Source organism: Rhododendron vialii, chromosome 12a, assembly GCF_030253575.1.
Source record: "Rhododendron vialii isolate Sample 1 chromosome 12a, ASM3025357v1".
NCBI classification, from domain to species: Eukaryota; Viridiplantae; Streptophyta; class Magnoliopsida; order Ericales; family Ericaceae; genus Rhododendron; species Rhododendron vialii.
In genome coordinates, this window is record NC_080568.1 from 3,687,517 (window position 1) to 3,714,114 (window position 26,598).

The 26,598-nt window shown below is 37.5% G+C and overlaps 2 protein-coding genes across 2 annotated transcripts; one reads left to right on the plus strand and one right to left on the minus strand.

Annotated features, from left to right (window-relative positions):
• Positions 1-6,709: 6,709 nt before the first annotated feature.
• Positions 6,710-15,530, plus strand: LOC131311421 (probable pre-mRNA-splicing factor ATP-dependent RNA helicase DEAH4). Its single transcript, XM_058338883.1, has 16 exons — positions 6,710-7,049; positions 7,904-7,996; positions 8,098-8,202; positions 8,326-8,543; positions 8,709-8,761; positions 8,876-8,992; positions 9,454-9,545; positions 9,754-9,840; positions 10,697-10,911; positions 11,228-11,320; positions 12,504-12,627; positions 12,779-12,926; positions 13,633-13,702; positions 14,186-14,346; positions 14,524-14,699; positions 14,992-15,530. Exons 1-16 carry the CDS (start codon positions 6,847-6,849, stop codon positions 15,137-15,139), a joined length of 2,103 nt encoding a protein of 700 aa, XP_058194866.1. The 5' UTR covers positions 6,710-6,846; the 3' UTR covers positions 15,140-15,530.
• A 2,603-nt stretch (positions 15,531-18,133) lies between these two features.
• Positions 18,134-24,274, minus strand: LOC131311479 (4-coumarate--CoA ligase-like 9). The gene is made up of 7 exons (XM_058338967.1): positions 23,621-24,274; positions 21,804-22,216; positions 20,593-20,782; positions 20,096-20,241; positions 19,247-19,314; positions 18,665-18,767; positions 18,134-18,519 (listed from the first exon to the last, which is right to left on the minus strand). The coding sequence occupies exons 1-7, from the start codon at positions 24,237-24,239 to the stop codon at positions 18,394-18,396; spliced, it is 1,665 nt and encodes a 554-aa protein (XP_058194950.1). The 5' UTR covers positions 24,240-24,274; the 3' UTR covers positions 18,134-18,393.
• Positions 24,275-26,598: the final 2,324 nt, after the last annotated feature.

Below are 26,598 nucleotides of genomic sequence, written 5' to 3' on the forward strand. Positions count from 1 at the left end.
GGAGTTACAAGAAGGAAGTTAAAATAATATATAGTTTCACATTATAAGGGTGCATGTAACCTCCAAATAAAATAAATCATTCTAATTAAGTTTTTTAAAACTTTTTTCCCACAATAACCGCATATGTCCGGGCCATTTTTGCGCGCACCTCGATTAATTTCGGGGTCTTGAAGTTAACAATCGAACAAATCTTCCAGCGGCCCCAATGATTAGAATATTCGGCCTCCGTGGAGTTTGAACATGCGACCTCATAAAAGACAAACACTTACAGTATTTTCTTTTTCATGGCCACTCGGCCATTCCTTTAGATTGTTATTGTTGCACATATTTCATACCAAGGAGGATTCGGGTTGAGAGTGTGTACGGAGTCTATTGACATGTATTATGAGGTTAAAAGTCACACATTACGTAGTTTGATAGATGAGATAACATAGCAGTTGAATTTAAGTGCGCACCTCGAACTATTCTCAACGGCCTCTCTTACAGCCATTTCATATGCTTATGTGAGAGGGTGAATTGGCTAGAAGAGTTGTTGGCAAGAAAAATTGAACATGAAACCTTAGCATGGAGCAAACATTTATATCCCAAATCAGGACCACTTGGCCAACCCTTTCAGATTCATTAGTTTCATAGTTTATTTGTGTTTGCTTGAGTTTGGATGATTACAATTTTCATTTGTCAAAGACTGGTAGTTGAAGCTTATTATTGTGATCTCATTGTTTAGTGGGCACTACTTTTCCTCGTATATGTTTTTAACCAGTTTCCTTGTCTTGTCTTTGTAGTTGCATTCTTGATAACCGCAGATGTGGGGCCATTTTTGTGCGAACATTCATTAATTTCGGAGCCAAGAAATTAACAACCGGACAAATTTTTCAACGGTCCCAAGGATTAGAATGTTCGGCCTCCGTGGGGTTCAAACATGTGATCTCATGAAAGACAAACACTTATTTTCTTTCTCATTGCCACTCTGTCAAATTCCTTCGAGTTGTTATTGTTGCACATTTTCATACCGAGGAGGATTTGCGTTGAGAGTGCGTATGGAAATGTATTATGAGGTTAAAAGTCACACGCTACATAGTTTGATAGATGAGATAACATAACAGTTGAACTTAAGTGCGTCCCTTTTTTGTACGTGGCCGCAAGATCAAACCTGCTTATAATAATTGTCCTGCTAACGAGGTTACGTTAAAAATTATTTTATTCTGTTCACATCACAATAGAGCACTAAAAATCTACGAATGATTGATCCCGCGCCATGGGATCTAGAATCCTATGATCAACAACCAGGTCGGTTGCCATTTCCTCCCCCTAATTTGTCCGGAAGCGGGGGGCTGCTGTCCCCTTGGGGACAGCAGCGTGAAGCAATTGTCCACGAAAAAAGCGAAGCTAATAATAGCTTTGTTGAAATGAAAGGAAACCTACCAAAAGGTGTTGTTGGATGATGAGTCATGTCTACAACCCTGGACCATTGAACGAAAATGGTCAAGTTGATGTGAAAGAATCATCTTTCTCTTTCTTTCTTTCATTTCTTCATTAATAATGCATGATTCTCAGGCCAGTTTTGAGTGCTTATCGGACTAGTCCCTACAGATCATCTCAAGATCGTTCTACACGCTTACGCATGCAATGGGGTGATTCCAAAAATTATTGGCGGATGTAAGTACTCAGAAGAGAGCGAATCTCTAATGCCTTGTTTTAAACACTTTTTGAAAGTATTTTTTAAAAGATTTCTCTTAAATTTCTTTTACTTTCAATAATTTCTCTCTTTATCTCTTTCCATTTATTATCTTTACTGTTTTTTTAAATTTTTTTTTAAAAAGTGTTCCAAACAAGGCATAAATCTTCTGTCAAGACCAGTAGGCCACTTCTTGGGTTTCTCCTTCATTAATTTATTCCCTTTCTTTCTATTTTCAAAGAAAGGTACCATCTTTTTCAAAATTATATATTAAACCATGAGTTTAGACTTGGGTTGTCTACTCTTCCCCTATGTATTTTCTAGGTGAATAATAATGGCTTTAATAACTACCTAATCGTCGTGTTGAAAAGTCCACATCGAAACCCAAGGCGTTGAAATTATATAAACTACTATAGAAGCAAAAAAAGGAGGTTTATTTATTTTATTTTTTTGATCAAGGGGGAGGTTTATTCAGTAATCTCTAATAAGACTTCTTTTCAACCAAAATTGGTACAGGAATCCCATACTTCGTAGTAGAGAAGGTCAGACTTGTTTTTACCGGTAAGAGTCACATATTTTGTAATGGAGAAAGACCGTGGAGAACCATATAGCGGTGCTCGATTGCTTGGTAATTTTGTAAGTTTCAAACATCTGCGTCTGAGTTTTTTTCTCTCGTTTTTTCTTTTCCCTATTTTCTCCAGTTTTTCTTAATCATTCTCTTTTTCTCAAGTGACAATTCATTTTATCAAGAAGTCCTAGTCTCATCAACCACCACCGTACGTGGAATCTCTTTTTATAATTCTTCACAGGCACCGTCAACCACCAAAGATTTCACCGCCACCTTGCAAATTGGCAATTGGCTAAACCACCACTCCAACAGCATTTTTTATTTTATAACTTAAGCGTCCGGGCTAGTATCGCACCTCAACTAATAATGAGGGTTCAATTCTAGTACCGCCCACTTGCGGAGCTCAAATTTGGATTGGCTCCGAAAGAATTAATAGCACCTAAAAGATTTTGAAAATAAGACCTTATTGACAATATATATATATATATATATGTTGTGAAAGGGACCATTCATTTTGGCAAGTGAATGAAATAACGTGACTTTATATATTGATTGGATGAATGATGATGTTAATGTTCTACGATTATTTGCACATCAGGGTTACAATTTAGATCATCAAGGGGGAGTCTTTGGATGATTGGCTGACTTTGTTTTTATGAGTTATTAGCCAACTGGTGCTAGTTGCTCATGATCAAAAAATACCAATGAATGCTAGTTTAATTGGTCACTTTTGTATTTTCCACTTATAGATCAATCTATGAGTTAAATTTAACTGATAGATGTGGTAGACTGATGGGTGTGGACAGGTTAAAATGGGTCATAGGTCATATTGGAAGAATAAGATCATCCGATCATAATCGATTGCATCGGCTTTCAGGTTTCCGACTCATAGATTGTTCGAAGGCCATCGTGAGTCGTGGGACTCATAGGGTTCAAGTTGGAGAGGAGGTCGTGTAGGTCATGGGCTTCGTTTTCCCTCTTGAATATTTTCCTTTACTTTCTTTCCTCAATTTTCAAACAAACCCCCGGAAAAAACCGCCATAGCTCCAAGAGAATAAGCGGGGGATCAAATTGGTTGGCAAAGCTTCTTTTGTTTGTTACAGAATGGTGTTTGGACCTCGATATCGTTGTTTACTTATATATAGGCCAATAATGGTTAATATATGGCTATATCAAAGATAACGTTGAGCTCCCCTTTCGTCAAAAAGAAGAAGAAGATAACGTTGAGCTCCTCGATACCGCAATTTAAAACCCTATTTGAATACAGTGCAGAGGGTACCATGTTTTTTTCTTCTCTCAGACACTTGAATTAAGTTGTATATCTAATTTTATAAGAGTTTAAACTGTACTCCATTTTTCTCTCTGAAACACTTCCTTCGAAACATTACAAGTTGGTAATTTCAGAAAAAAGCATTTTTTAGACCCTTTTTTTTTTTTTTGGTAAGTAAAAATTTTATTGCACAAAAAACCGTAGGAAGCTACAAAACCTCACAAGGGCATACCCCTGGCAAACCTATACATCAGTTTCAAAACGAAAAAATACAGACTCTTATTTACATGAAAAAAAACAGACTCCTTAAGTACAATAATGAGTGCTTGCTTGCTTAATATTTGTTCATTGCTCATTGTTGGAAGGAGGCAATTTTGTTAATATTTCCTTTCTCCTCATCTAGACGTTAAAAAACAAATAATTTTGTAAGTTAAATATGCAAAAAGTTCACTAAAAAGAGATTTTTCAAAAAAGGTAAGCAAATAAACAAGAGAAACTAAACACACATTAGAATCGTTGTTGTTTTTGAGTGTAATTTTTCTTTTTTTCATATCTTATGTTGACTATTGAATTTTTTTTCTTCTTAAAAGTGTGTTTATCGGTGACCCCGCTCACATGGCTACACCACTGACCGAATTTACAGATGATTGTGCATACATCCAATTACAAATTATGTGCCCCTGAATCGTTTAATACTAGCAAATGCCGTTGTCTGAAGGCACGAGTGAACATGGCATAATATTGCTTCAATTGACAACACCATCTAATAACATCAATTGCTAAATCCTGATCATGTCAACGTACAAATCAAATTTAAATCCATCAAATCAAATTCTCCATCGAATTTAACATGCAAAATGGAAATGAACCACCAAAACATGTGTTAAATCTTTTAAAGATTTAGCCGCAAAGAGTATTCCCAATAAAATAGAGACTAAAGGCGCATAAGTGAAAAAGTCATGAACATGTTGTATTTCTCGCTCCCTTGACGTTGAGGTTGCATTCTTTTTCCGTTGTAACTATTCATGTTCTAGCAAATTTTTCAGTACCTAAAAAGCAACCAGGCCCCAGAATCTCATCTTATGCCTAGATATATAACTACATAATACACAAAGGAGTTCAAATAGAAGATGGTTAAACCCCAATAGTTGGCCCAGATTTCAGCTTCCAAACTTGAGATGCATGTGAACTTTGTCGCAGTAACTAAGGAGCCATTTGCCTTCTCCTGTTTTGAAAAGACCACCAAAACCTCCTTTTCCTTTACTTTCATACCAATTGCCATCAGTGTTTAGCTTCAAAGTACCTGCACCAGGAAGATACCATTTAACTAAAATAGGATAAGTAGCAAGAGGATTTGGGGGAGGGGGAATTTAAATGCATCAATACATTTAGAACACATATGCAGGTGTTAAAACGGTAAATGTGGAGGATAACTCCAAGAGAATAAGCGAGGGAGCAAATTGACTGGCAAAGCATCTATCATCTGTTACGGAATGGAGTTTGGACCTCGATATCGTTGTTTACTTATATATAGGCCAATAACGGTCAATATATGGATGTATCAAAGATAGCGTTGAGCTCCCCTTTTGTCAAAAAAAAGAAGAAGAAGATAACGTTGAGCTTCTCGATACCGCAATTTAAAACTCTATTTGAATATAGTGCAGAGGGTACCATGTTTTTTTCTTCTCTCAGACACTTGAATTAAGTTGTATATCTAATTTTATAAGAGTTTAAACAGTACTCCATTTTTCTCTCTGAAACACCTCCTTCGAAACATAACAAGTTGGTAATTTCAGAAAAAAGAAGAAGCATTTTTTAGACTTAAGTACAATGAGGGCTTGCTTGCTTATTATTTATTTGTTCATTGCTCAATGTTGGAAGGAGGCAATTTTGTTAATATTTCCTTTCTCCTCATCTAGACGTTGAAAAACAAATAATTTTGTACGTTAAATATGCAAATAGTTCACTAAAAATAGATTTTTCAAAAAGGTAAGCAAATAAACAAGAGAAACTAAACACACAGTAGAATCGTTATTGTTTTGAGTGTAATTTTTCTTTTTTTCATATCTTAGTTTGACTAACACGGCTACACCACTGACCAAATTTACAGATGATTGTGCATAGATTCAGTAACAAATGTGCCCTGAATCATTTAACATATGGGCGCAGGTGCCAAAAGGTAAGTGTGGAGGATAAAAACAATGAAAAATTTGGAACACATTTATATTCGGAACCGTGACCATATTTTTTTTTTGCAGAGAGGCAAGAGGATAATTTCACTTGACTACTCACTCAGGCAATTGTTAATTAGGAAGGGCTAAGATGGATCCTTTAAACGCATACACACATAAACCCAAACTCCCAATATGGGGGCCGGCCCCACAAATAGAAGCCCAAGAGCCTCACCCCTCCTTCGGACGGGCCCGATGTCAAGGTTTGGCCCATATTTGTTCCCCGCATTTTTTCACTATATGAAGCGAAATAAAAATGTTACGATATATGACATTCAGAATATAAAAATGTCCATGAAATAAAATGAACGATCTAGATTCACAGCAGTAACCTGTGAATCCTCAGAACATGAAAGTGTCCATAAAACAAAACGACCGTTTGTTTGTGAATTTGTAACGTTCCTTTTGTTTCATTGACATTGTCATGTATAGGTCTGTCAATGGATCGGATCCGACAAATCCGAATTCGATTTAAAACAAAATACAACTTCTTAAACTTTTTTTTTTCAAAATAAAAAATTTACATTTTTCTTAAAAAAAAATTAAAAATAAAGTTCAGATAAGATTGATAACAGATTTAATCCGATCCGTTCCGTATTTGGATTACCGGATTATCAGATCTACTTTGTCTGATTCAGATTGAATTTTTTAAGTCGAATCCTTAATCGAATCCGATCCATTGACAGGCGTAGGCGTAGTCATGTATAATACATTTAGGCCCCGTTCCGGAAACGGAAATAAGTACTTATTTTTTAAGAAGACAATTTTAAGCTTAAAAATCATGTATTTATGTAAATAATTTTCCTATCAATATGGATCTTGTTTGATAGATCTCATTGAGATCTTTTATACGGTGAAAAAAAAATTAAAAAATTATTTTTGATTTATATTATTTTTGAGTTTAAAAATATAAAATAAATACTTATTTTTTAAGAATGTGTTCTGGAACGGAGTCTTATACTACTTATCTAATAAGCGGAAAAAACCCGACATTGACCCCGTGAGAACAAGCTGGGAAGCAAATTGGCGGGCAAAGCACTTACGAAGTTAAAAACCCTAGAATTGCAGTGTTTCATCTCCAACCTCAGAACCGATTGATCCAATGGCGAATCTCCCGATCCTGCAATTCGAAGAGCAAATCGTAGAAACGGTGGAGCGGAACCCAGTGGTGGTAATCATAGGAGAAACGGGTTCAGGAAAGAGCACTCAGCTCTCGCAAATACTCCACAAAAGAGGCTACACCAAATCCGGTCGAGCCATCGCCGTTACGCAGCCCCGCCGAGTAGCCGCAGTCTCCGTTTCAAGGTACCAATCGAGTGCTTTGAATTTGAATGATATTCGATGTACTATCATCTTTAATTGGAACCAAGTTAGACACGTTTTTGATGCTCATTAGGTTTTCAAACTAATTAGAAATTAGTAAATTTGAACCCACTACTCGGCTCGTCGCAATTCTTTTGCAGCTGAGTAGATAGAAAACATAAGTTCAACGTTATTAATGCATAATTATGTTCTTATTAAGAGTATTTGGTATTTGTTGAGTGTGAGGAGTTATGCTACAATAGAGACCGAAGCTGAAGTTCAGTATGGCTCGTGGCTAGTGCCTAAGGCAACTTTTAACGTACTTAGTTGAGTTTGCATCAAGACTGAACCAAGCCATGTCATTATCAAGTTCTTTTTAACCAAGTCTGTGTCACTTGTACTTAACTTTGCGTGGCTCATTTGTAGCTCTCCAAATGGCAGAGGGCTAAGGTGACCTCTACATGAATGCATACGCATGCAGGTTTATTGACTCGTGTCTCACTGTGTGTGCACGAGTGGATATGTTTTTGGCTAGAAGGCAGCAATGGGCTGCATAAGGTGTAGCCCTTCACCGTACCTGTGCATCCTGCTATTCTTCATATTGGTAGGAATTTGATCCCGTGCTATTTAGAAGCAAAAAGGCTTTAAATGGGTGCCTAGTTACAAAGTGTACAAATAGATGATCTTATGATACATTAGTCCAAATGTAATCTTCTGTTTGTATGTTGATTAGTTTGTAGAATGTGTGACTAGGCTTTACATAATGCTTTCAAGTAGGAGTAAAGGATTTCTATCTTCTATGGTCTTCGCTCCAGCAATTTTTAGGATCCCTCCCAATTATTTGTAATTTTGCACAGACGTGTTGCACAGGAGCTTGGTGTTCGGTTTGGGGAGGAAGTGGGCTACGCAATTCGATTTGAAGATAGAACTTCAGAGAAGACATGTATCAAGTAATTCAACTTTTCTTGTAACTGGAAGTGTTCTATCTTGTTGTCTGTGTGTCATTTTTTGGCGTTGCTGTTGTCTAATTGTATGGGTGTTGGCTGCCCAGATATCTCACTGACGGTGTTCTTCTCCGTGAAAGCCTTTCAAACCCTGAGCTCAACCAGTATTCTGTCATTATATTAGACGAAGCCCATGAAAGAAGTCTAAACACGTAAGATTCATTTTCATATCCAACACTGCTCTTGTACTTTTAGTGTTTCTATGGGTACTTCTTTAGGTAATTTTGTTTACAATGTCCATAATCCCTGGGATATGTTGAAATGCGTATGTACAGGGATATATTGTTGGGGCTGATGAAACGGTTGATTAAAATTCGTTCAACGAATCTGAAGGTTTTAATCACTTCGGCTACTCTTGATGGTGAAAAAGTGTCAAGATTCTTCTCCAATTGTCCTATACTCAATGTTCCCGGGAAGTTATTCCCCGTCGAGATACGTTACAGCTCAGAACGCCCAACAAGTTATCTTGAATCTTCTTTGAAAACAGCCATTGGTATGTTTAGAAATTTAGTTTCGTCTTGTGTTGGTTATTTTATGCTCATATTTTGTAGCTTGGTGCTATTGGCCCCGATAATTCTTGTTTTTGCTTTTGCATACCATGGCTAGGCTATTGTTCTGTAATATGTAGCCGTATGTGCTAATAATTTCGCATTGTCAGAAATACATGTTCGGGAACCAGAAGGTGATATCTTGATATTCATGACTGGACAGGTGAGCATCTTATTGAAGGAGGTCTTCCACGTAGTGGGTTTAAGCATGATCATTGCTAAGTTTATGTCTTTTGTATCATGTTTGTTTTGATTGGAGAAATTAACGGACTTATAGGATGACATAGAGAAGTTGGTCAAGAAATTGGAGGAGAGAGTTCAAAGCCTGGAGGAAGGGTCTTGCATGGATGCCGTAATTCTTCCTCTTCATGGATCTTTGCCACCTGAATTGCAGGCAAGCCTTGTTTTTTCCACTATTAAGTTTGCTAGATGCCCAATGTGTTTGACTTTCTTACAAATGGTGCAAAGATTGGTGTGGGTTGAGATGGGTAAAGATGGTGTCCATGGGCTTTGTGGTTCATTCAACGGATAGATCAAGCTTCAAAGAATTGTTAATGGTTTCAATGCATGGATGCATGATGTCCTTAGGATAGTTTTATCAGTTATTGTAGGATTGGATATAAGATTTATCGGCTCTTTTCCATTGTTTTTTGTCTTGCATCATTTTATGTCTAGTTCTTCTCTGCATCAGACTTAAGCTGAATCTTACATCTCTACTGTGTGAAAATGTACTGTTTCTACTTTTGACCTGAATGCCAAAGTAGTGTTTGGGTCGAACTGTTTTTTAGATTTAGCTCAAATTGGCTCTCCTTATTCGTTGCTGATTCTTTTTTTATCCCCGCATTCCCCCTATAGGTTCGTGTATTCAGTCCTCCACCTCCAAATTGCAGGCGATTTATTGTTGCTACGAACATTGCCGAAACATCTTTGACCGTTGATGGCGTTGTGTAAGTAGACTGAATGAAAAATATGTGATCAATCTTTTCATTAGCCTACTTATGTTATTCTTTTGGACTTAAACCCCTTTGTTTGCTTTTAGTATTTTTAAAATATATCAGGACATTGAAATTTGAATCATGTTTTGATTTTCTTCTACTTCTGGTTGGGTTTTTTGCTCTTCTGGGTTTGGTTTAGTGTACTTTCTCATCTTGACAGGTATGTTATTGATTCTGGTTATGTGAAGCAACGACAATACAACCCATCTACTGGCATGTATTCCCTTGATGTGGTCCCAATAAGCAGGTAAGGCATGACACTCTCAACCCTAACAACTTTGAAGCATATACACGGTGGGGGCAACAATTAATGATAATTTTTAAAATCAAGACTCGACATGGCAATGACACGAACAACGGAAACATAATACTACTACATTTTCTTAGTACAAATACTACTTTGGTAATAGTATATACTATATACCACGAAAAGAAATATTTCATTTTCATTATTGTAAATGAAGTATAAGAAAAAGTCAATGTACCTAGTTTAGAAAGCTCTGTCCACACCAATTTCAAGGTTTATGTGTTCAAAAAGACAAAAAAAAATTGAAGGCCTATAGGAGGTTGTTAATAAGTCATCTTCAAATTGTTTTGAATTTTCCAATAGTCTTCCTCTTATTTTCTTCAAGCTTATGACGTGGTAGATGTATGGCTAGGTGATGAGTATGTGTGTTCTCCTTTGTTGTGGGAAAACAAAGGGGTGCATGTGTGTAACTTGATGGAGTTTGTACAATACGGGCACAACGCCTTCTTAGAAGTGTCTGTACTTCTCACTTCTCTGATTGACAAAAGCTTTAATACTTGGAAAGCTACTCTAGATAGTTAATTTATGTCAATTCTTCAAAATAATCAACATTTAGGCCTCATAGCCTGTTCTGCCTTTTGGCCTTAAGATCCTTTTTCTGGTCAAGTTGGTTTTCCTTGTACTAGAACAACCAGAGATAATTTTTGTATCATCAAATGAGTTTTACATGTCATCTCACAGTGGATAGTTAACCTCTCATATCGGTATCTCAGGCAACATTATGAATTAGTTGCTGAGCCTTTGTTTTCTCAGCGATTGTTGCAATCTCCAAGCTTGTAATTTTGTTTAATGGCAGGGTGCAAGCTGATCAACGTGCAGGACGAGCTGGAAGAACACGTCCAGGGAAGTGCTACCGTTTATACACATCCACGGTTTACCATGAAGATTTAATGGGTGCAACCGTCCCTGAAATACAGCGGTCTTCTCTCGCTGGCACTGTTCTTTATTTGAAATCATTGGACCTCCCTGATATTGATATTCTCAAATTCGATTTTCTCGATCCTCCTTCGAGTAATGAAGCAATTCCTTTTTCTCCTTCCATAATTGTTGACGAAATTGATCAATATTCCCAAATTCAATTTTCTTGATCCTCCTTCGAGTAATGAAGCAATTCCTTTTTCTCCTTCCATAACTGTTGACGTAATTGTTTTTGTCAAAATATGTTTTTTGGTAGTTATTTACAGGAAAATGTCTTACCAACAATAACTTTGCAGTAAAACTTACTTTTACCTGTAACCGTAAAACATTTTACATGGAAACGATTGCAGCCTCAGTTTGCACTCATCTGTTCAACTAGTAGTGACCAAGTTTAACTGGGTTTCTGCAGCTGAGGCGTTAGAAGATGCTCTTAAGCAACTGTATCTTATTGATGCTATTGACGAAAATGGATCAATTACAAGTATTGGACAGACGATGGCAGGTACCAGATTCTTACTTAAATATCAGGTTGTCTGTAATTCAGACTACTTAAAACCACGAATTACTTGGATGGAAGAGAGATGAAAGGAGAATCTTTAATCTGAGACCAATGTATTTTATCATATGTTGCCATCACTTAAAAGACTGCTTGCATCCCGGTGGATCTTTATAATTGCCACCACAATGACTAGGGCAAAGTTTTGAACAATTATATTCAGGACTGGATCTTTTTATCCTGTTTATGGTATATGCATGAAGGCCCTTGGTTTCAAAACGCGTAACTTTTGGTGCACCATCATTTGCATCCGCGCTTTTGTTATACTAGTTCCATTGGGAAATTTGTTGTCCACAAGGACCAATACCTTTTGTGAACTTCTTTATTTTACCCTGTGTTTTCTATCTTATGGATAGGCAGAGTATTTGGGGTCAGGGCTAGCAGCTTTTACCATATAAATGCTGGATAAGTAAATAACCTTGTCTCTCTCGTGGTCTCAGTAGTCTGCCCACATCCAACTACTTTTTGATCTTTGTTTAATTAGTTTCTCAACGTCATGATAATGATGTAGCCTTTATCTTGTAGCTTTGTATGAAGTTCGTTAGTGTTGACGAATTTTGAGGGGATATCGGAGTACTCTTAACTTATCCATTGTTTCAATGCTATTGACAAAATTGCCAATGTTATTGGCGATATGCTAGCTTTGCTGAAGTTGAAGATGGTAGGAGAAAAAATCTTTATCAAAGTAAGTTAATTTTGTTCTCTGAAATTGAACAGAGAGGCAATTTTTCCTTCCCAGTTAAATTCTTTATTACTGACTTTTGATACTTTTAGATTATTGTTTTTTGTTTAAGTAGCTTAATGAAGGAAACCAGAACAAGAGTCACGATGAGTTTTCATGCAGTTGGCATTGGAAAATGGGTTGCAGTTTTGCTATGTGATTACATCGGAGTCATCTCATTCGTGTTTTGTTACTACTGTTGAAGAAATCACAATCATATGTAGTGCATAATTATGGCTGCATATGGTTCAAGTAGAGCAAAATAATTGTTTTGTCTCTTCGAAAAGACAATGCCACAAGCTCATCCAAGAAATAGACAATGAAAAAACTGTTGTTTATGTTGAAAACTCTTTGCCCACGACATAAGTATTTCTGGGTCCACTGAGAATCTCTTGTCCTTGAATGCAGAGCTACCTTTGGAACCTTCACTCTCAAGAACCCTAATCGAGGCAAATGAGTATGGTTGCTTATCCCAAGCCTTGACTGTTGCTGCTATGCTATCAGCGGAAACCTCGTTGCTTCCTGGTCCAAGGTAGAGTAGTGAATCTCTTTTGAAAGATCATTAGTTGCTAATTTGATAATATGGAGTTCTATTTATGTCAGTAGTTTCGTGAGTTTGTTTACTCTTTTATCCTGATAAATGTTCTTCTTTGGGCCCAACATTGCCTTTTTGTGGTTCACAGCAAGAGCACTGACAAGAAGAGGAAGCACGAACCTTCGGACCTTCCTGATGGTTCTGGTTGGGGTGATCACATCCAATTGCTTCAGATATATGAGCTTTGGGATCAGACAAATTATGATGTGGAGTGGTGCAAAGATAACAACTTACAGGTACCATTATTCTGTTTGAGAAAACATTTAGTAGATAATGTTTTGAGCCAGTAACATCAATACTTTTTAGTTGGCATCTGCCCCTTCAGCGTATGATCTTTAGCCTATACATGGGCCTAGCCTCATGCGGAGTCTGTCTGAATTCAAATGTGGTCTAGGCATTAAAGTGTTGTTTGAATAGATGTGGATGTCAAATAAAGGGATGTGATGTTTAGTTTGAACAAAAATATAACAGGCTTATTGATAAGTGGCTTGTGAAACTAGAGTGGAAGGTGAAGTAGAAGTAGAAGAAATAGATTTGTTTTTATCGGGGATTCTTGTATAACTAGAATCCTTAGTCCTTACCATGAAGGATTTTGAATTGCAACTATGAAATAGTCATTACAAATCCACCAAGGTGGAGATCTCAAACTGAATGTTAAAAACGTCGTGTACATTATCAACCCTAATTTGCATTATTTCCATCGAGTAACAGTATCATATCCCTTCATTTGTACTCCACAGTACTTAAACAGAAACTAATTGTTCTACTTGCAGTTTGAGTTGGAGAAACTTGATGCAACTTCTTGATGAGTGTCCCCCCTTCCTCTAGCGCTTCGGCCTTCGAGTGGGGGAAAAAATAGATTTTTGTTCATCCTCGGCCTTCAAGGTTTCTTCGTAATTATTAGGTGAGAACTTGCTCTAATAGTTAATATGCTGGCTGTAGGTGCGAGGTATGAAGTTTGTCAGAGATGTCAGGAAACAGTTATCTCAAATTATGCAGAAGATAGCAAAAGGTTGGAAGTAGATCATATTGATGACCCTATTCCCTGTAGCACATTTTCTTTCGAAGTCTTATCCAGATTGTGCCATCGAATGAATCTAACTTTTCCATTCAAGTTTTGTTCTATTTTCATCTTTCCACTTCATATTATCAAAGTGAGCAGTGTATTTATCTTATTGTCAACCAATTTATTTTGGAAACTTAGTCTTTTTTTAATTTCTACCTGGTTTTGAATTTACGAAAACTTGAGCTTGGATTGGCCATGTTCCTTCTGCTGTACACAAGATGAGATGTACATAGCTAAAAAATGTGGTGGCCTGACTTTGTGACATCTATGTTGCTATTGTAGTGTATGTTTATATTACTATTGTGACGACAAAATGTTTTTGGTAATTTTATTATTCCCTTCCAATTTTTACTTTTAGAGTGTGATTTGGTGTTATGTGGATGCCAACTTGAATGCCTCAATCATTTCGTGCTGTGCCTATGAAAACAGGGTCCTTAGATGTACTAACAAATGGAAGACGGAAAGAAAGCCAGGAGGATTATAGAAACTTGAGGAAGTCTTTGTGCGTGGGATATGCAAACCAGCTTGCTGAGAGAATGATGCGTCACAATGGTTACCGGACTCTTGGTTTTAAGCCCCAACTTGTTCAGGTAAGAACTGTCCAAAGGCCTAGACGTCTCGTATTGTCATGTTATATGCATCTATTTTTAGCAGTGGCAATGAAAGTTTGATTCCCTTCATTTGATTTTGCTTCCTAGTGACCAAAGTCAAGTGCAAAGCAGCAAAGAGAATTCGGAACTTAATTTTTTACAATGTTATTAATGTAGGTGCATCCGTCCTCTGTGCTGAAAACAGATGAAGAGGGGATGCTCCCAAATTATGTCGTCTACCATGAACTTATTTCTACCACGCGTCCTTTTATGCGGAATCTGTGTGCAGTAGAGATGCGATGGGTCATGCCCATCTTAAAGAAGCTTGAGAAACTAAACATCACCAAACTCAGGTAAAATTTCAGTGGGCACTAGGCTGTGTGTTTTTCCTTATGCTTGTGTTTGGATATTTGATTCGTGAATCTAGTCATGAAGGGAAAAGCAGCTCCAAGAAGATAATAATATGAAGCTAAACTTGTGTCTTTGAACATGCTGATCTTATGTCTTTGTTTCCCTATCTTTTCCCTTGCATTGGTAAATCCATCCACCAATCCAAGATCTAAACATTGCCTTAATGCTGATCTTATGTCTTATATCTGTGTGCACGGGTACTATGATATTGAACGTTATGTTTGTTTGAAGCAGTGGTGGGTCTGTTCAGTCCGAAGAGCAAACCAAGGGAGAAAATCCAAGTTTGCCAGAGAAAGAAGTCGGTGTTGCCACTCCTGATGACCGTGAGAGCCGCATACAAGCAGCACGGGATCGTTTCCTCTCCCGCAAAACAAAGGGCTAGAGCACTGCAAATTTGGATCGGCTAAGTGGCTGGTGAACTCTCTCGGTAAAAAGCACGTTGTTGTAGATGTGGCCGGAATGATGCCATCTGAAGCTCCATCTGTTATGTTAGCCTCATTAGTTGCAAATGTAGGCTCCAATTGTTTGGCAGAAAAGAGCCAAGTCCACAATTACGAAGGGTAGCTCACATGAATCCGTACAGTTTTTGTCCGACAAGAAGTTTACTTATTGAACCTGCGGGTTGTATTACGTGCACTCGTAAACTTTAGTGTGTTCTTAGGATGTAAACACTGGTTCTGTATATTTGGTTAATTGGTGGAAGAACTTGTACAAATTTATCGAAGCTTCTCTTTCCCAAACATATTCATGCAATCGGAGTACGATATCCATTTTTTATTTTCAAGAAAAAAAGCCTTCATCTTGTTGTGGCTCAAACAAAGGATGCCAATCTTAGGAAATCTTATTGTTGTGACTCAAACAAGCATGAAGTTTACGTTGACGAGAAATTGTGTCGATTTTGAGATTCTAGCTTCTCAAAATTAGTTTAGAGTGTTTACAAAAAATTCTAGATAATGTATTTTAATAACAATTGTGACACTCTCCGGGTCCGTCTAATGTGGAACAGCAAGTCAATGACAATTTAATAAGCTCAACAATTTAATAATGGTTGTGATATTTAGTGGTTCTGTCTAATGTAAGATGGCAAGTCAATGACAATTTAATAAGCTTAGCGATTCGCTGAGTCACACCTTGAATCTTGTCTAATGTGCCACTTCTCAAATTCAGTCTAAAATATTAGACAACAAGTCAATAACAATTTAATAAGCTCAACATTTCAATAATGTGTCACTTCTCGGGTGCCACTCTTCGGGTCCTGTCTAATGTGCAACTTCTCGAGTCCCTTCTAATGTGGGACAACAAGTCAATGATAATTTAATAAGCTCAACAATTCAATAATGGCAATGCCAAGGACTTGTTTTCTGCAAGTCTACTCTTATATCTTTTTCTTTTTTTCCCCTGTCTTATTGCTTCTCCAACTCATTCTTCGTTCGTTTCCCAAACATATTCATGCAATGGGAGTATGATATCCATATTTTGTTTTCAAGAAAAGTCTTCATCATCTGGATCTCAATACAGGGAAATCTCATTGTAGTGACTCAAACAAAGGATATGCCAATCTTTGGAAATCTCATTGTCGTGACTCAAACAAGCATGAAGTTCATGTTTACCAGAATTTTTTTTGGCATATTTTGAGATTCTAGCTTTTAAGAATTAGTTTAGAGTGTTTACAAAAAATTCTAGATAACAGATTCAATACCAGTTGTGCACTCCCCGGATCCGTCTAATGCGGGACAGCAAGTCCATGCCAATTTAATAAGCTCAGCAATTCAATAATAGCTGTGAGCAGGTCCCGTATAATGTAGGATGGCAAGTCATTTACAATTTAATAAGCTTAGCGATTCACAGAGCCATTCCTTGGTTCCCATCTAATGTGCCACTTCTCAAGTTCAGTCTAATGTGGGAGGATAAGTTAACGACAATTTAATAAGCTCAACAATTCAATAATGTGTGACTTGAATTTAATAAACTCAACAATTCAATAATGTGCCACTCCTCGGGTCCCGTCTAATATGGGACAACAAGTCAATGGCAATTCAATAACGGCAATGCCAAGGACTTGTTTTCTGCAAGTCTACTCTCTTTTTTTCTCCGTCTTAGATTGCTTCTACAACTCAATTCTTCGTTTGTTTCCTCTCAACTTGTCTCTCTCAAATTCTTTAAATACAGCCAGATGATCGTCCAAACTCTGGTATTAGCTGCAATCTGTGACTACATCAAAGCAAAAGCCATCAAAATCGGCCGGAGTTATCAAATTATTGTTTGCCCAACAAGGCAAAAAGTTAAAGATAAGAGCTCTTGATTTTCCCTTTATTGATGATTTTGGACAGAAAACAGCAATAGAGAGTTACTCAGTACCATATTTTATCGCGCTGTTAAGTACTTACATCTCAATTTCGATAAAGTCATTTAGAGAAAGGACATGTTACACTGCCAATTTCATCATAGTTTTAGCTATATTTCAGAGTAAACTCTTGAGGTTTTGTGTGTGTGTGTGTGTGTGTAAAGAGTAGGGCATATTATGTACCATTGATACCAGTCTTAATTTATCAAGTGACAATATATAATATGATTCTCTTTACGTTTTCTTTTCTCAATTTTTTTCCCAGTATAAAATCACAAATAACCATCTAACAAAATGATTAATAGAAGGGTGACAAAAATTGAATAAACTTACAAACCCCTGAAAATTGAATACCATAACAGTTTTTAAATTGTCTTTCTTTCTCTTTTATTTTTTTAATTACAATGCCCGAACAAGATTAAGTCCATCCACTTAGAAGTTGTGGGTGCCATACAAGAGGAAGAGGAATTTTGGTAGGTGAAATACAAATATGTACGGAGGCTATTTGAGAGCTAGGTGGTGACGTCACATAATGCACGGGCGTGCACTGATGCAGGAGTGTGAGCAAAAGCATGAAAATGTCTTTCGAAAGACCAAACAGCTAATTCGCAAGTGCGAGGATTGAAAGCGCGAACCTCAACGAGAATTGAGAGCAGGAACGAAGACCATTGTAAAAGATTATGTGACTAAGGCCGGGACACACCAATCTTAGTCTGCCACCGACTCTAGCTGGACCCCATGAACACATGCATAGACTAACATAGACAGATGGTTCATTACAGATTGTGCCATGGCTACAATTTTGGTGGCTGTGTAGGGGAGAAGGATAATATTTCTTTTTCCTCGTGAGAATAGGGTTTGCCACATCTCTCCTAGGCAAAAATTTCAATGAGAGTTCTCATTTCATCCGACACATCCATGTAACGTAGAGTGAATATTAGTAGTATTTCTTTTCTGATTTGAACAGGTTGGGCAGCTCATTTGCCTAGGTTGAGCACATGAACAATTACCCTTCGAAAAGGGCTCTCAAGATATTACTAGATATACGTACATATATTTATTTATTTATTACAAACAGTATAAGTATTATATCAAACCAGAAACAAATCCACAATCATCATCCAACCCAAACTAATAGCGCCATCAAACCCAAACTAATTGCGCCATCAAGGGGGGAAAAAATTTAAACAAATACAGGAGAAAAAACATCCACACACAGATTGGGAGATTTGAACTCCTAATCTCCTAGTGATTATGAGAATAACAACCGCACAGAAGTGACTATCTTGAAGTCATAACTTTGAGGAAACACCGGATAATGCGAGCTTGATCAATTCTTTCCTCAAGACCTTACCAGGAGCATTTTTCGGTAGTGAACCAATGAACGATACCCGCCTTATTTTCTTATAAGGAGCAACCTACAAACATTTATTTTCCAGAAATGGCGGTTAAAAGTAGGTTAGTTAAAACCGAAACCGAAAAACATACAAATATCCAGGCCAGTAAGCTTTTTCCATCAACAAATAAATTCTACATCCTACGCGTAACTAGGTAAGAAACTACCTGTCTAGCAACAAAATCCTTTATGTGTGATTCGTCTATTATGCTCTCTGGCCGTTTTACGATAAAGGCCATGGGCACTTGACCTGCTTCCTCATCAGGGTACCTGCAAATTTGTTATTTATTCAATTTTATGCAGTGCTGATAAACGAATCAAGCTAATAGAGCTCATCAAAAGAGCTTGTTTCTTATCGATTAGTTATATAAACAAGCCACGCTTGAACATGCTATTAAAAGTCATTAATTTTTCAAACCAAGCTTGAAAAATCCATCACTTGCCTTGATAAGATTATGATGTTGAATAACATTCAATCTACTCGAGCTCGACTCTTGATCGGCTCATTTAAATCTCGTTTGAGATGAGCTCGCCCAGTAACAACCCAAGCGTGTAAAGCTAAAATGATAGCTTCTCCATATTTGTTGGTATTAGTAACTTTGTAATTTATTTTCAGGCCCAAAACAGAAACAGAAGTGCGAAACAAATGCCTAGAAAGCATTTGTGCTTGGGAAGTTTTCACAAACACAACAAGCAAAATAAAACAGTTTTGAAACAGCCAGCAAGCATAAAGTGGGCTTAATACTCACGGAACTACAGCCACATCAACAATGTCTGGATGGGTTTGAAGGAGATTTTCCAACTCCACTGGAGCAACCTGTAAAAATGGAATGCAAAAAACATGCCACGCGCATTGTTAGAAGCATTCAAAAAGAATACTACCTCCGTCCCACATTGCTTGTCCCTTACAAAAAGACATGAGTTTTCGCGCATCATTTGTTGAACTTATTTGCACCAAATTAAAGTACGTGATGAGTTTTTTAATTAGAAAATTAGTCTTAGGTCCATTATGTGAACTTCATAAGCTCATAAGTCCCCCTATTAATTTTGTAAGGCTTCAAGTCCATTTTAGGGTACCCTAGAGTAGGATAGGGTACCCTAGGGTTCAGGCACTTTCATAAGATTTTAGGGTGCACTTTTTTATTATAGGATGGGGTAGCCTACGCTAGGGTACCCTAGGGTTTAGGCACTTTTATTGGGTTTTAGGGTACATTTTCCTATTATAGAGTTTTAGTGGTTTCAGCACTTTCATAGGGTTTAGGGTTTTAGGCACTTTCATAGGTACCCTAGGGTTTAGGTTGTGTGGACCTGTGACTTTACAAAACTATTAGGTGGACTTGTATGCTTATCAAATGTCTATAGTTGACCTATCACTAAATCTCCCATTTTTAATTTGGCGTAAAAAAAGTTTGAAACTTATGCACGGAATTATTTTATTTTTCAATCCAAAATTCAATGACTTTTTGTAGGGGAGAAGCAATCTGGGACTGATGGAGTACATAACAATTAACGTGAAGGGAAGAAGATAAAAATTACATGAATTTGAACTTGCAAAATAGTAAAAACTAAAAACTGAAAGGGGTATATGATCATGTAACCGGATAGCCTTTGTACTTGATTAACTCCTTAAGACGGTCCACAACATATAAGAATCCTTCACTGTCAAAATAACACAAGTCCCCAGTTCTTAGCCATCCCTCTGAATCCAAAATGGCTGAAGTTGCTTCTGGGTCACCCACATAGCCTACATTAAAACAAGAAAAAACCCATTAAAATCTGGTCTACAGGACTTTTGGAAATTTAGTCAGGACCTTCCTTGAAATTTTGTCAAAATTTGCTCAAAAGGTCAAAAGTTTAACTTTTCTCCGGTTGTCTTGAATATTCAACATCGGCTAAGTAAAAACAAATAGGTTTTTGGCTCATTTTTAGCTGTTTTGTTGTCCTAGGAGGTATTTTTAGAGATATGGCTCACATTATTTACTTCAACAATTTCTCTGGCCAGGACAAACTGGAAAATTACCAAATTTTCAAATCCATGATCGAGACAGTCTTACAAAATTAAATGATGACACACAAGAATGAATAAGGAAATTACCCTTCATTACGGATGGGCCTCTAAGCCAAAGTTCCCCTTGCTTGAAAGGAGGTAAACTCATGCCAGTCTCAACATCTACTATTTTCGCTTGGCAATATGGCACCAGACGGCCTGACGCCCCAATTTTTTGGCTTTCAATTGGATCCACCATTCGCGAGATCCCGGCAGTTGATTCGGTCAATCCATATGCCTAATGCAGATTGTGGTAACAACATCATCCAAGACGCACATACACAGAAACAGACACAATTAGGCACAGACACAGATAATGCCAAAGCTAAAACTATGAGTATCAAAATATTTTGCTTCACTAATGTTAGGTGAGATTTACCCTAACCATTTTGCTTCACTAATGTTAGGTGAGATTTACCATAACCAAATCAATAGGAGCGTAGGAACCACTGGGTAATGTAAAGTTTGGCAATGTCAAAACTGTTTGACACAACCACGGAATTGCCGATTAGAAAAAAGAAGCATAACCATGTTTGTAGCATTGCTCTTAGGTAAATTGAAAATCATTGAGTGTCTGCTCAGAGCATTCAATTCTTCATCTCAAATTCAAGATGCTTAAAAACGGGGCGTCAAGTTGATTTTTTGCAAGCTAGGCTAAAAAGTCAAGTTTTACAAAACGAATAATTATGGTTATCCATGCAGGACTTCAGGGCAACAAAATAAACAGTAAATCAATCTAAAAAAAAAAATCATATAATTAGGTAGATTAAATTTCCGAAAGTATTGATTATTACAAGAATGCAAAATTATCACTTAAATATAACTTTTCTTATATTTTTAGAGACAAACGTAATAATTACGCAAACATTGTGGCATTATTTGTTATACCTAGTACAACACCCAATGTAATTAGGGGGTCCCTAATTTAAAAAAAAAAAATTGGGACCCAAGGCGCAAGCCTTCCTCTCCTTTCCTCGGGGACAGCCCTTCGGGACTCGACGTAAGCATCACCGAAAAGAGAACTATTTATCTCCTTTTTAAGGGTTAAAGAAATGGATAATGCTGGAGATTCTAACTATTCGTCCATAGACCTAGATAGAGATTTGTCCAAAACCATTAGATGCACGTGGACTCCACACAATATGTGTAAAACCAACACGAATTGGAGTCCAGATCTATGCCCGGGTCATCTATGTAGCAACCATATTCGGAACAAAATAGCTTCACCCAATCAGGGAGTAAAAGTGCACTGCACTAACCTGCGGTAATAGGACTCTAGGAAACCTCTTCTTAAACCTCTCGATCAACGCCTTTGTAAGCGGAGCTCCAGCGGACACCACCACCTCCAATGAACTCAAATCGTGACCGTTCGTCCAATCACAAACGTTCACCATACTAACGATGACAGGTGGGGCCACCGCCACGTGAGTGACCCTGAACCCTTCAATTGCTTTGATCATCTGCACTAAATCAAACTTCCCAATTGACACCAAACTCTCACCCATCATCACCGACCTCACAGAATAAAGAAACCCATAAACGTGGAAGTAGGGGACAGCACACAGGATCACCGCCGGCGAGGGTCTCACCGTCCGAACAGCTTGGCCTCCGGCAAGTGACGAAATGAAATTTCGATGGGTTAATTCCACGCCTTTGAATTTCCCGGTAGTACCTAGAGGGGATTTATCCTGGGATCACTATCATTTCTCTGAACTAAATAAACAAGTAACATGCATTGATCGATTTGAAATTTCCTCTTTTCCTTTCTTGTTGCATATTTCAAACAAAGCCTACAATGTGTACATGAATAGTCTTTTGAACAATATGTACTTAAACAGGTTTAACGTGACATGCACCTTTTGCTGCACGTGTGTCAAACGCTTTCGGACACACCTACGTCAAAATTTGAATTTTAGTCAAATTTCTATTCATAACAGGAGAGACTTAATTTTTTACCCACACAGCCTATTTTGTTCCTCCTAAATTTACAGCCATTAATGAAACTTTTACTCAAATTAACTGCTCTAAGGAGAGATTAAAAACCAAAAGTTGAAAAACTAATCAACAAAAAGCTAAAACATATTCAAACTTAAGTTTCCACAAGTACCAGAAGAGTACAGAATCGGATCTAACCGATATCGAAGCAGAAAAACTCCTCAGACTGAGTCATCATCATCAAATTGAACTCCAACGAGTCAAGAAGAACCGTACGCCGGAAGAGCGAGACTATTCCACCACTCGCCTCAGCAGTCACAAAAGCTATAACCGGTTTCCACAGCTCAATTTGGCACGAAATTTCCAATTCCATTGCATTCGGATTCAAAGGCGAAATGACAACGCTGAGCAAGAACAGGGCGAGGTAGAGAATCGATAAAACCCCCTAAAAACTCTCATTTTTTGCCCCGCGCGAAAGCTATTTGCAGAGAAAGTCAGAACTTTTTCCACACATAAAAGCATCTCCAGCTCGGAGATTTTTTCAGCCAAACACAAAATTTATATAAAACCTCTCCAAAATTAACTTCATGACTCAACCATACACCTCAAAGCACCAAATTAAGTTTTACTTAAAAACTTTCACTGAAATCAGGAGAGACTAAAATTTTACAAGGTTATTTTTTTCCCTGCCAAATGTACAATCATGTCAAACCTTGACTCCAAGGTAAACAAAATCGAGTTTTACTCAAATCTTTACTCAAATTAACTGGGTTTACAGCTAAACCCGTTGCCACTTGAGCTACCATTGGGGTTGAATATTGTCTTTCCACCTATGTGTATTTTATTTTATTAAAAAGAAAAACATGAGTGTGTGATTATCAAAATATGTAGCGCCAAAATTATTTTTATATTTTTACTCAATTTAGGAGCTAAATTTTGCAAGGCGATTTTTTACTCCCAAATTTACAACCATGCAACTGACAAAGCTTTGTCGAATTAACTTGCCAAATATTTTACACCAAACGACACTCAAATTTGGGTAAAAAATAGAGCTCTAAAGAAGAGATAAAATAATCAAAAGTTGAAAAACGAATCAAAAAGAGCTAAAAACGCATTCAAAAAACTGAATTTGTACTAGTACCAGAAGAATACAGGATAGCGGCCGTATCATTCTGACCAACTTCGATTCGGACAAACTCCTCGCACCGAGCCGTCATCATCGACTCGAACTCGGACGAGTCGAGACGAATCGTCCGTCTGAACAGCGATACAATTTCCTCATTGACGTCACCGGTGACGAAGGCAACAACCGGTTCGCACAGCTCGATCTGGCGCGATACTTCCGAGGGCGTGCTGCTCGGATTCGAGGGCGAAACGACGACGCCGAGGGAGAACAGGGCGAGGTAGAGAACCGGGACGCGGGCCGAGTTGGCGGAGAGGACGAACGCCGAGTCGCCCCGGGCGAGGCCGAGTCGGCGGTGCAGGGAGGTGGCAAGGGTTTTGGTGAGGGTTATCAGTTCGTGGTAGGGAATGCTGCGGCCGGTGGCGGCGTCGATGAGGGCGGGTGGCGTGGGGGTTGGAGGCGAGGGGTTGTTCTGGCGGAGGAGAGAGAAAGTGAAGTCGGTGACGGAGAGAGAGAGGGATTGGGGAGGTAGAGGAGGGTGGGGTCTGATGCTGTGGTAGGTTTTGGTTTGGGAGCAGAAACCGCTGTGGGGATCAACTGAGGATGGAAGAGAGTGGTTTGAGTTTTGGTTCGCCATTTCTGGAGCTCTGTTTTGCCTGGGACCAAGTTTCAGTAATTAGGTTAAGGTCCTCCGTAAAATAAGTAATTATTTTTTAAGAATGTAATTTTAAGTTAAAAAATAATATATTTACGTAAATAATTTTTCTACCGATATGAATCTTATTTAGGTTCCGTTTCGGAAATTTTCTTAAAAAATAAATACTTATTTTGCCACTTCTAATTCAAAAATAAGAAGGGGCATTTCACAAAATCCTTCTTAAAAAATTCATTTCACATTTTCAAACTCAAAAATAATGTAAATGAACAAAAAAAATTCAATTTTTTTTGCACCGTATTAAAGATCTCAATGAGATCTATCAAACAAGATTCATAATAGTAGGAAAATTATTTGCGTAAACACATGATTTTTGAGCTTGAAGTTGCCTTATACAAAAAAAAAAAGACTTGCTATGATAATGGGCGTTGGCGGAGGGAAATCGTACCGGCGGCAGCGCCGGGCCGTCTCCGACCACCGGACAGCCGATCCATCATATATACACGGAAAAGGGGTGCTCGGATCAAGCATCGTACACACCTCGGATGCCGTTGATTCCCGCGAAGGCCCCCTTGGTTTTTTTTTTTAGAATTTTTGGACGGCTCGGATCGGCCGTCAGGTGGTCGGAAACGGCCCGGCGCTGCCGCCGGTACGATTTCTCTCCCGCCGCCCATTGGAATCTATATAAATTCTACCAAAATAATTACCCTCCTTCTTATTTTCCGGAACAACCCTTCTTATTCAACAAAAAATAAGTTCTTTTTTTGTTTCTGGAACCCAGCCTTAATAGATCTCATCAAGATCTTTAATACAGTGCAAAAAAAAATTAAAAAATTATTTTTCATTTATATTATTTTTAAGTTTGAAAATATGAAATAATCTGCTTATTTTTTAAGAAGGTTTCTGGAACGGGGCCTAAAAAACTTGTGAACAGTGCATATTTTTTATTTTACCTACGTACATTTCTTTCAACATTATACCAATATTATTTATTTAACATATCCTCTATTAAAATATATTTTCTTTCTTTCTCCAACAGTGCACCAAAGTGCAGTTTTTAAAAAAAAAAGAAGAAAGAGGAAGAGAGAGGGACGGAGAGAGAAAATAATGTTATAAATTACATACATGATGAATAGTGAATAGATAAAAATGGCTAAGCACTATTCATAAATATATTTTACCTCTATATTTACCTATTTTGCTGTAAGTGTACTTTTTCCTTTTTGGTGAGCTAAAATAGCTATAAAGCTATTTTTGGTGAGCTAAAATAGCTATAAAGCTATAAAGCTATTTTAGCTCTGCGGGTAAACTTGTTATGAGGTTTGGGATGAAGCCCCATCTCCTGAACCAACCATTGAGTCTATAGGGTAATTATGGTAAAAAAAAGTCTACACACATCTTTGAACCACAACCTCAGGGACAGAAATGCCACTGGAGCCGTTCGATACATGAGAGCACATAATTTTGAACCATAACCTCGGAGACAGTGTCTCCGGTGTCGTTCAATTCATGGAAATCATGTGGGTTGAATGGCACCGAATGCTTGTAAAAAAAAAAAAAATGACACCAAATACAATTGTGTTCAAAATTGTCTTTTAAGGTTACGGAGGAGTACTTGGTAGCATTGCTCAATTATTGTGTGGTGTGCGGAGAGAATTTAATCTCAAACTGGAAATGATGATCGTAAGTGTACGAAATTGAGAATAAATTAATCAGGTTGAGACAGAAACACTCTCTATCTCTCACAATTGTCTATGGTACATTTTTGAAATAAAATGAGAATTTGTAAAACTGTATAGATTATAATGTGCAGGGTAGTTGGTAGTGAGTAAATTTGTATTGAGATAAAAAATTAAAAAAAAACTCTTTCAAAAGTGATTCGAAAAAAAGAAAAAAAAAACAATCTTTCAAAAGTGATTCGAAAGTAATTTTTGAATTTCGCAATCTTTCAATTCATGTTTCTCGCAATGCATTTTAGCATAATTCATACCTGAATTGGCTCTCAAATCAAATTGTTATAGTGAAAACGACGGCCAATAACGTATTTCGATAATTAATACACATTTTTAACGAGTATTAATTATCAAAACACGTCATAGACCATCATTTTCCCAATGTTTGTTATAAGGGGGCTGCCAAACACCCTTTAATTTAATCCAGACCTTCAGTGGTTGGTAAATGGCAAGGCCCACAAATTCGGTGCAATAAAAACTTGGGTAAACTTTCATAATTGGTATGTTCAAAAAAAAAACTTTCATAATTGGTTCCTTTAAAATTATGATGACAGCTCTGTTTATATCATGAAGCCTAACACCTTGTTTGGTTGTCAGTTTTGGTATAG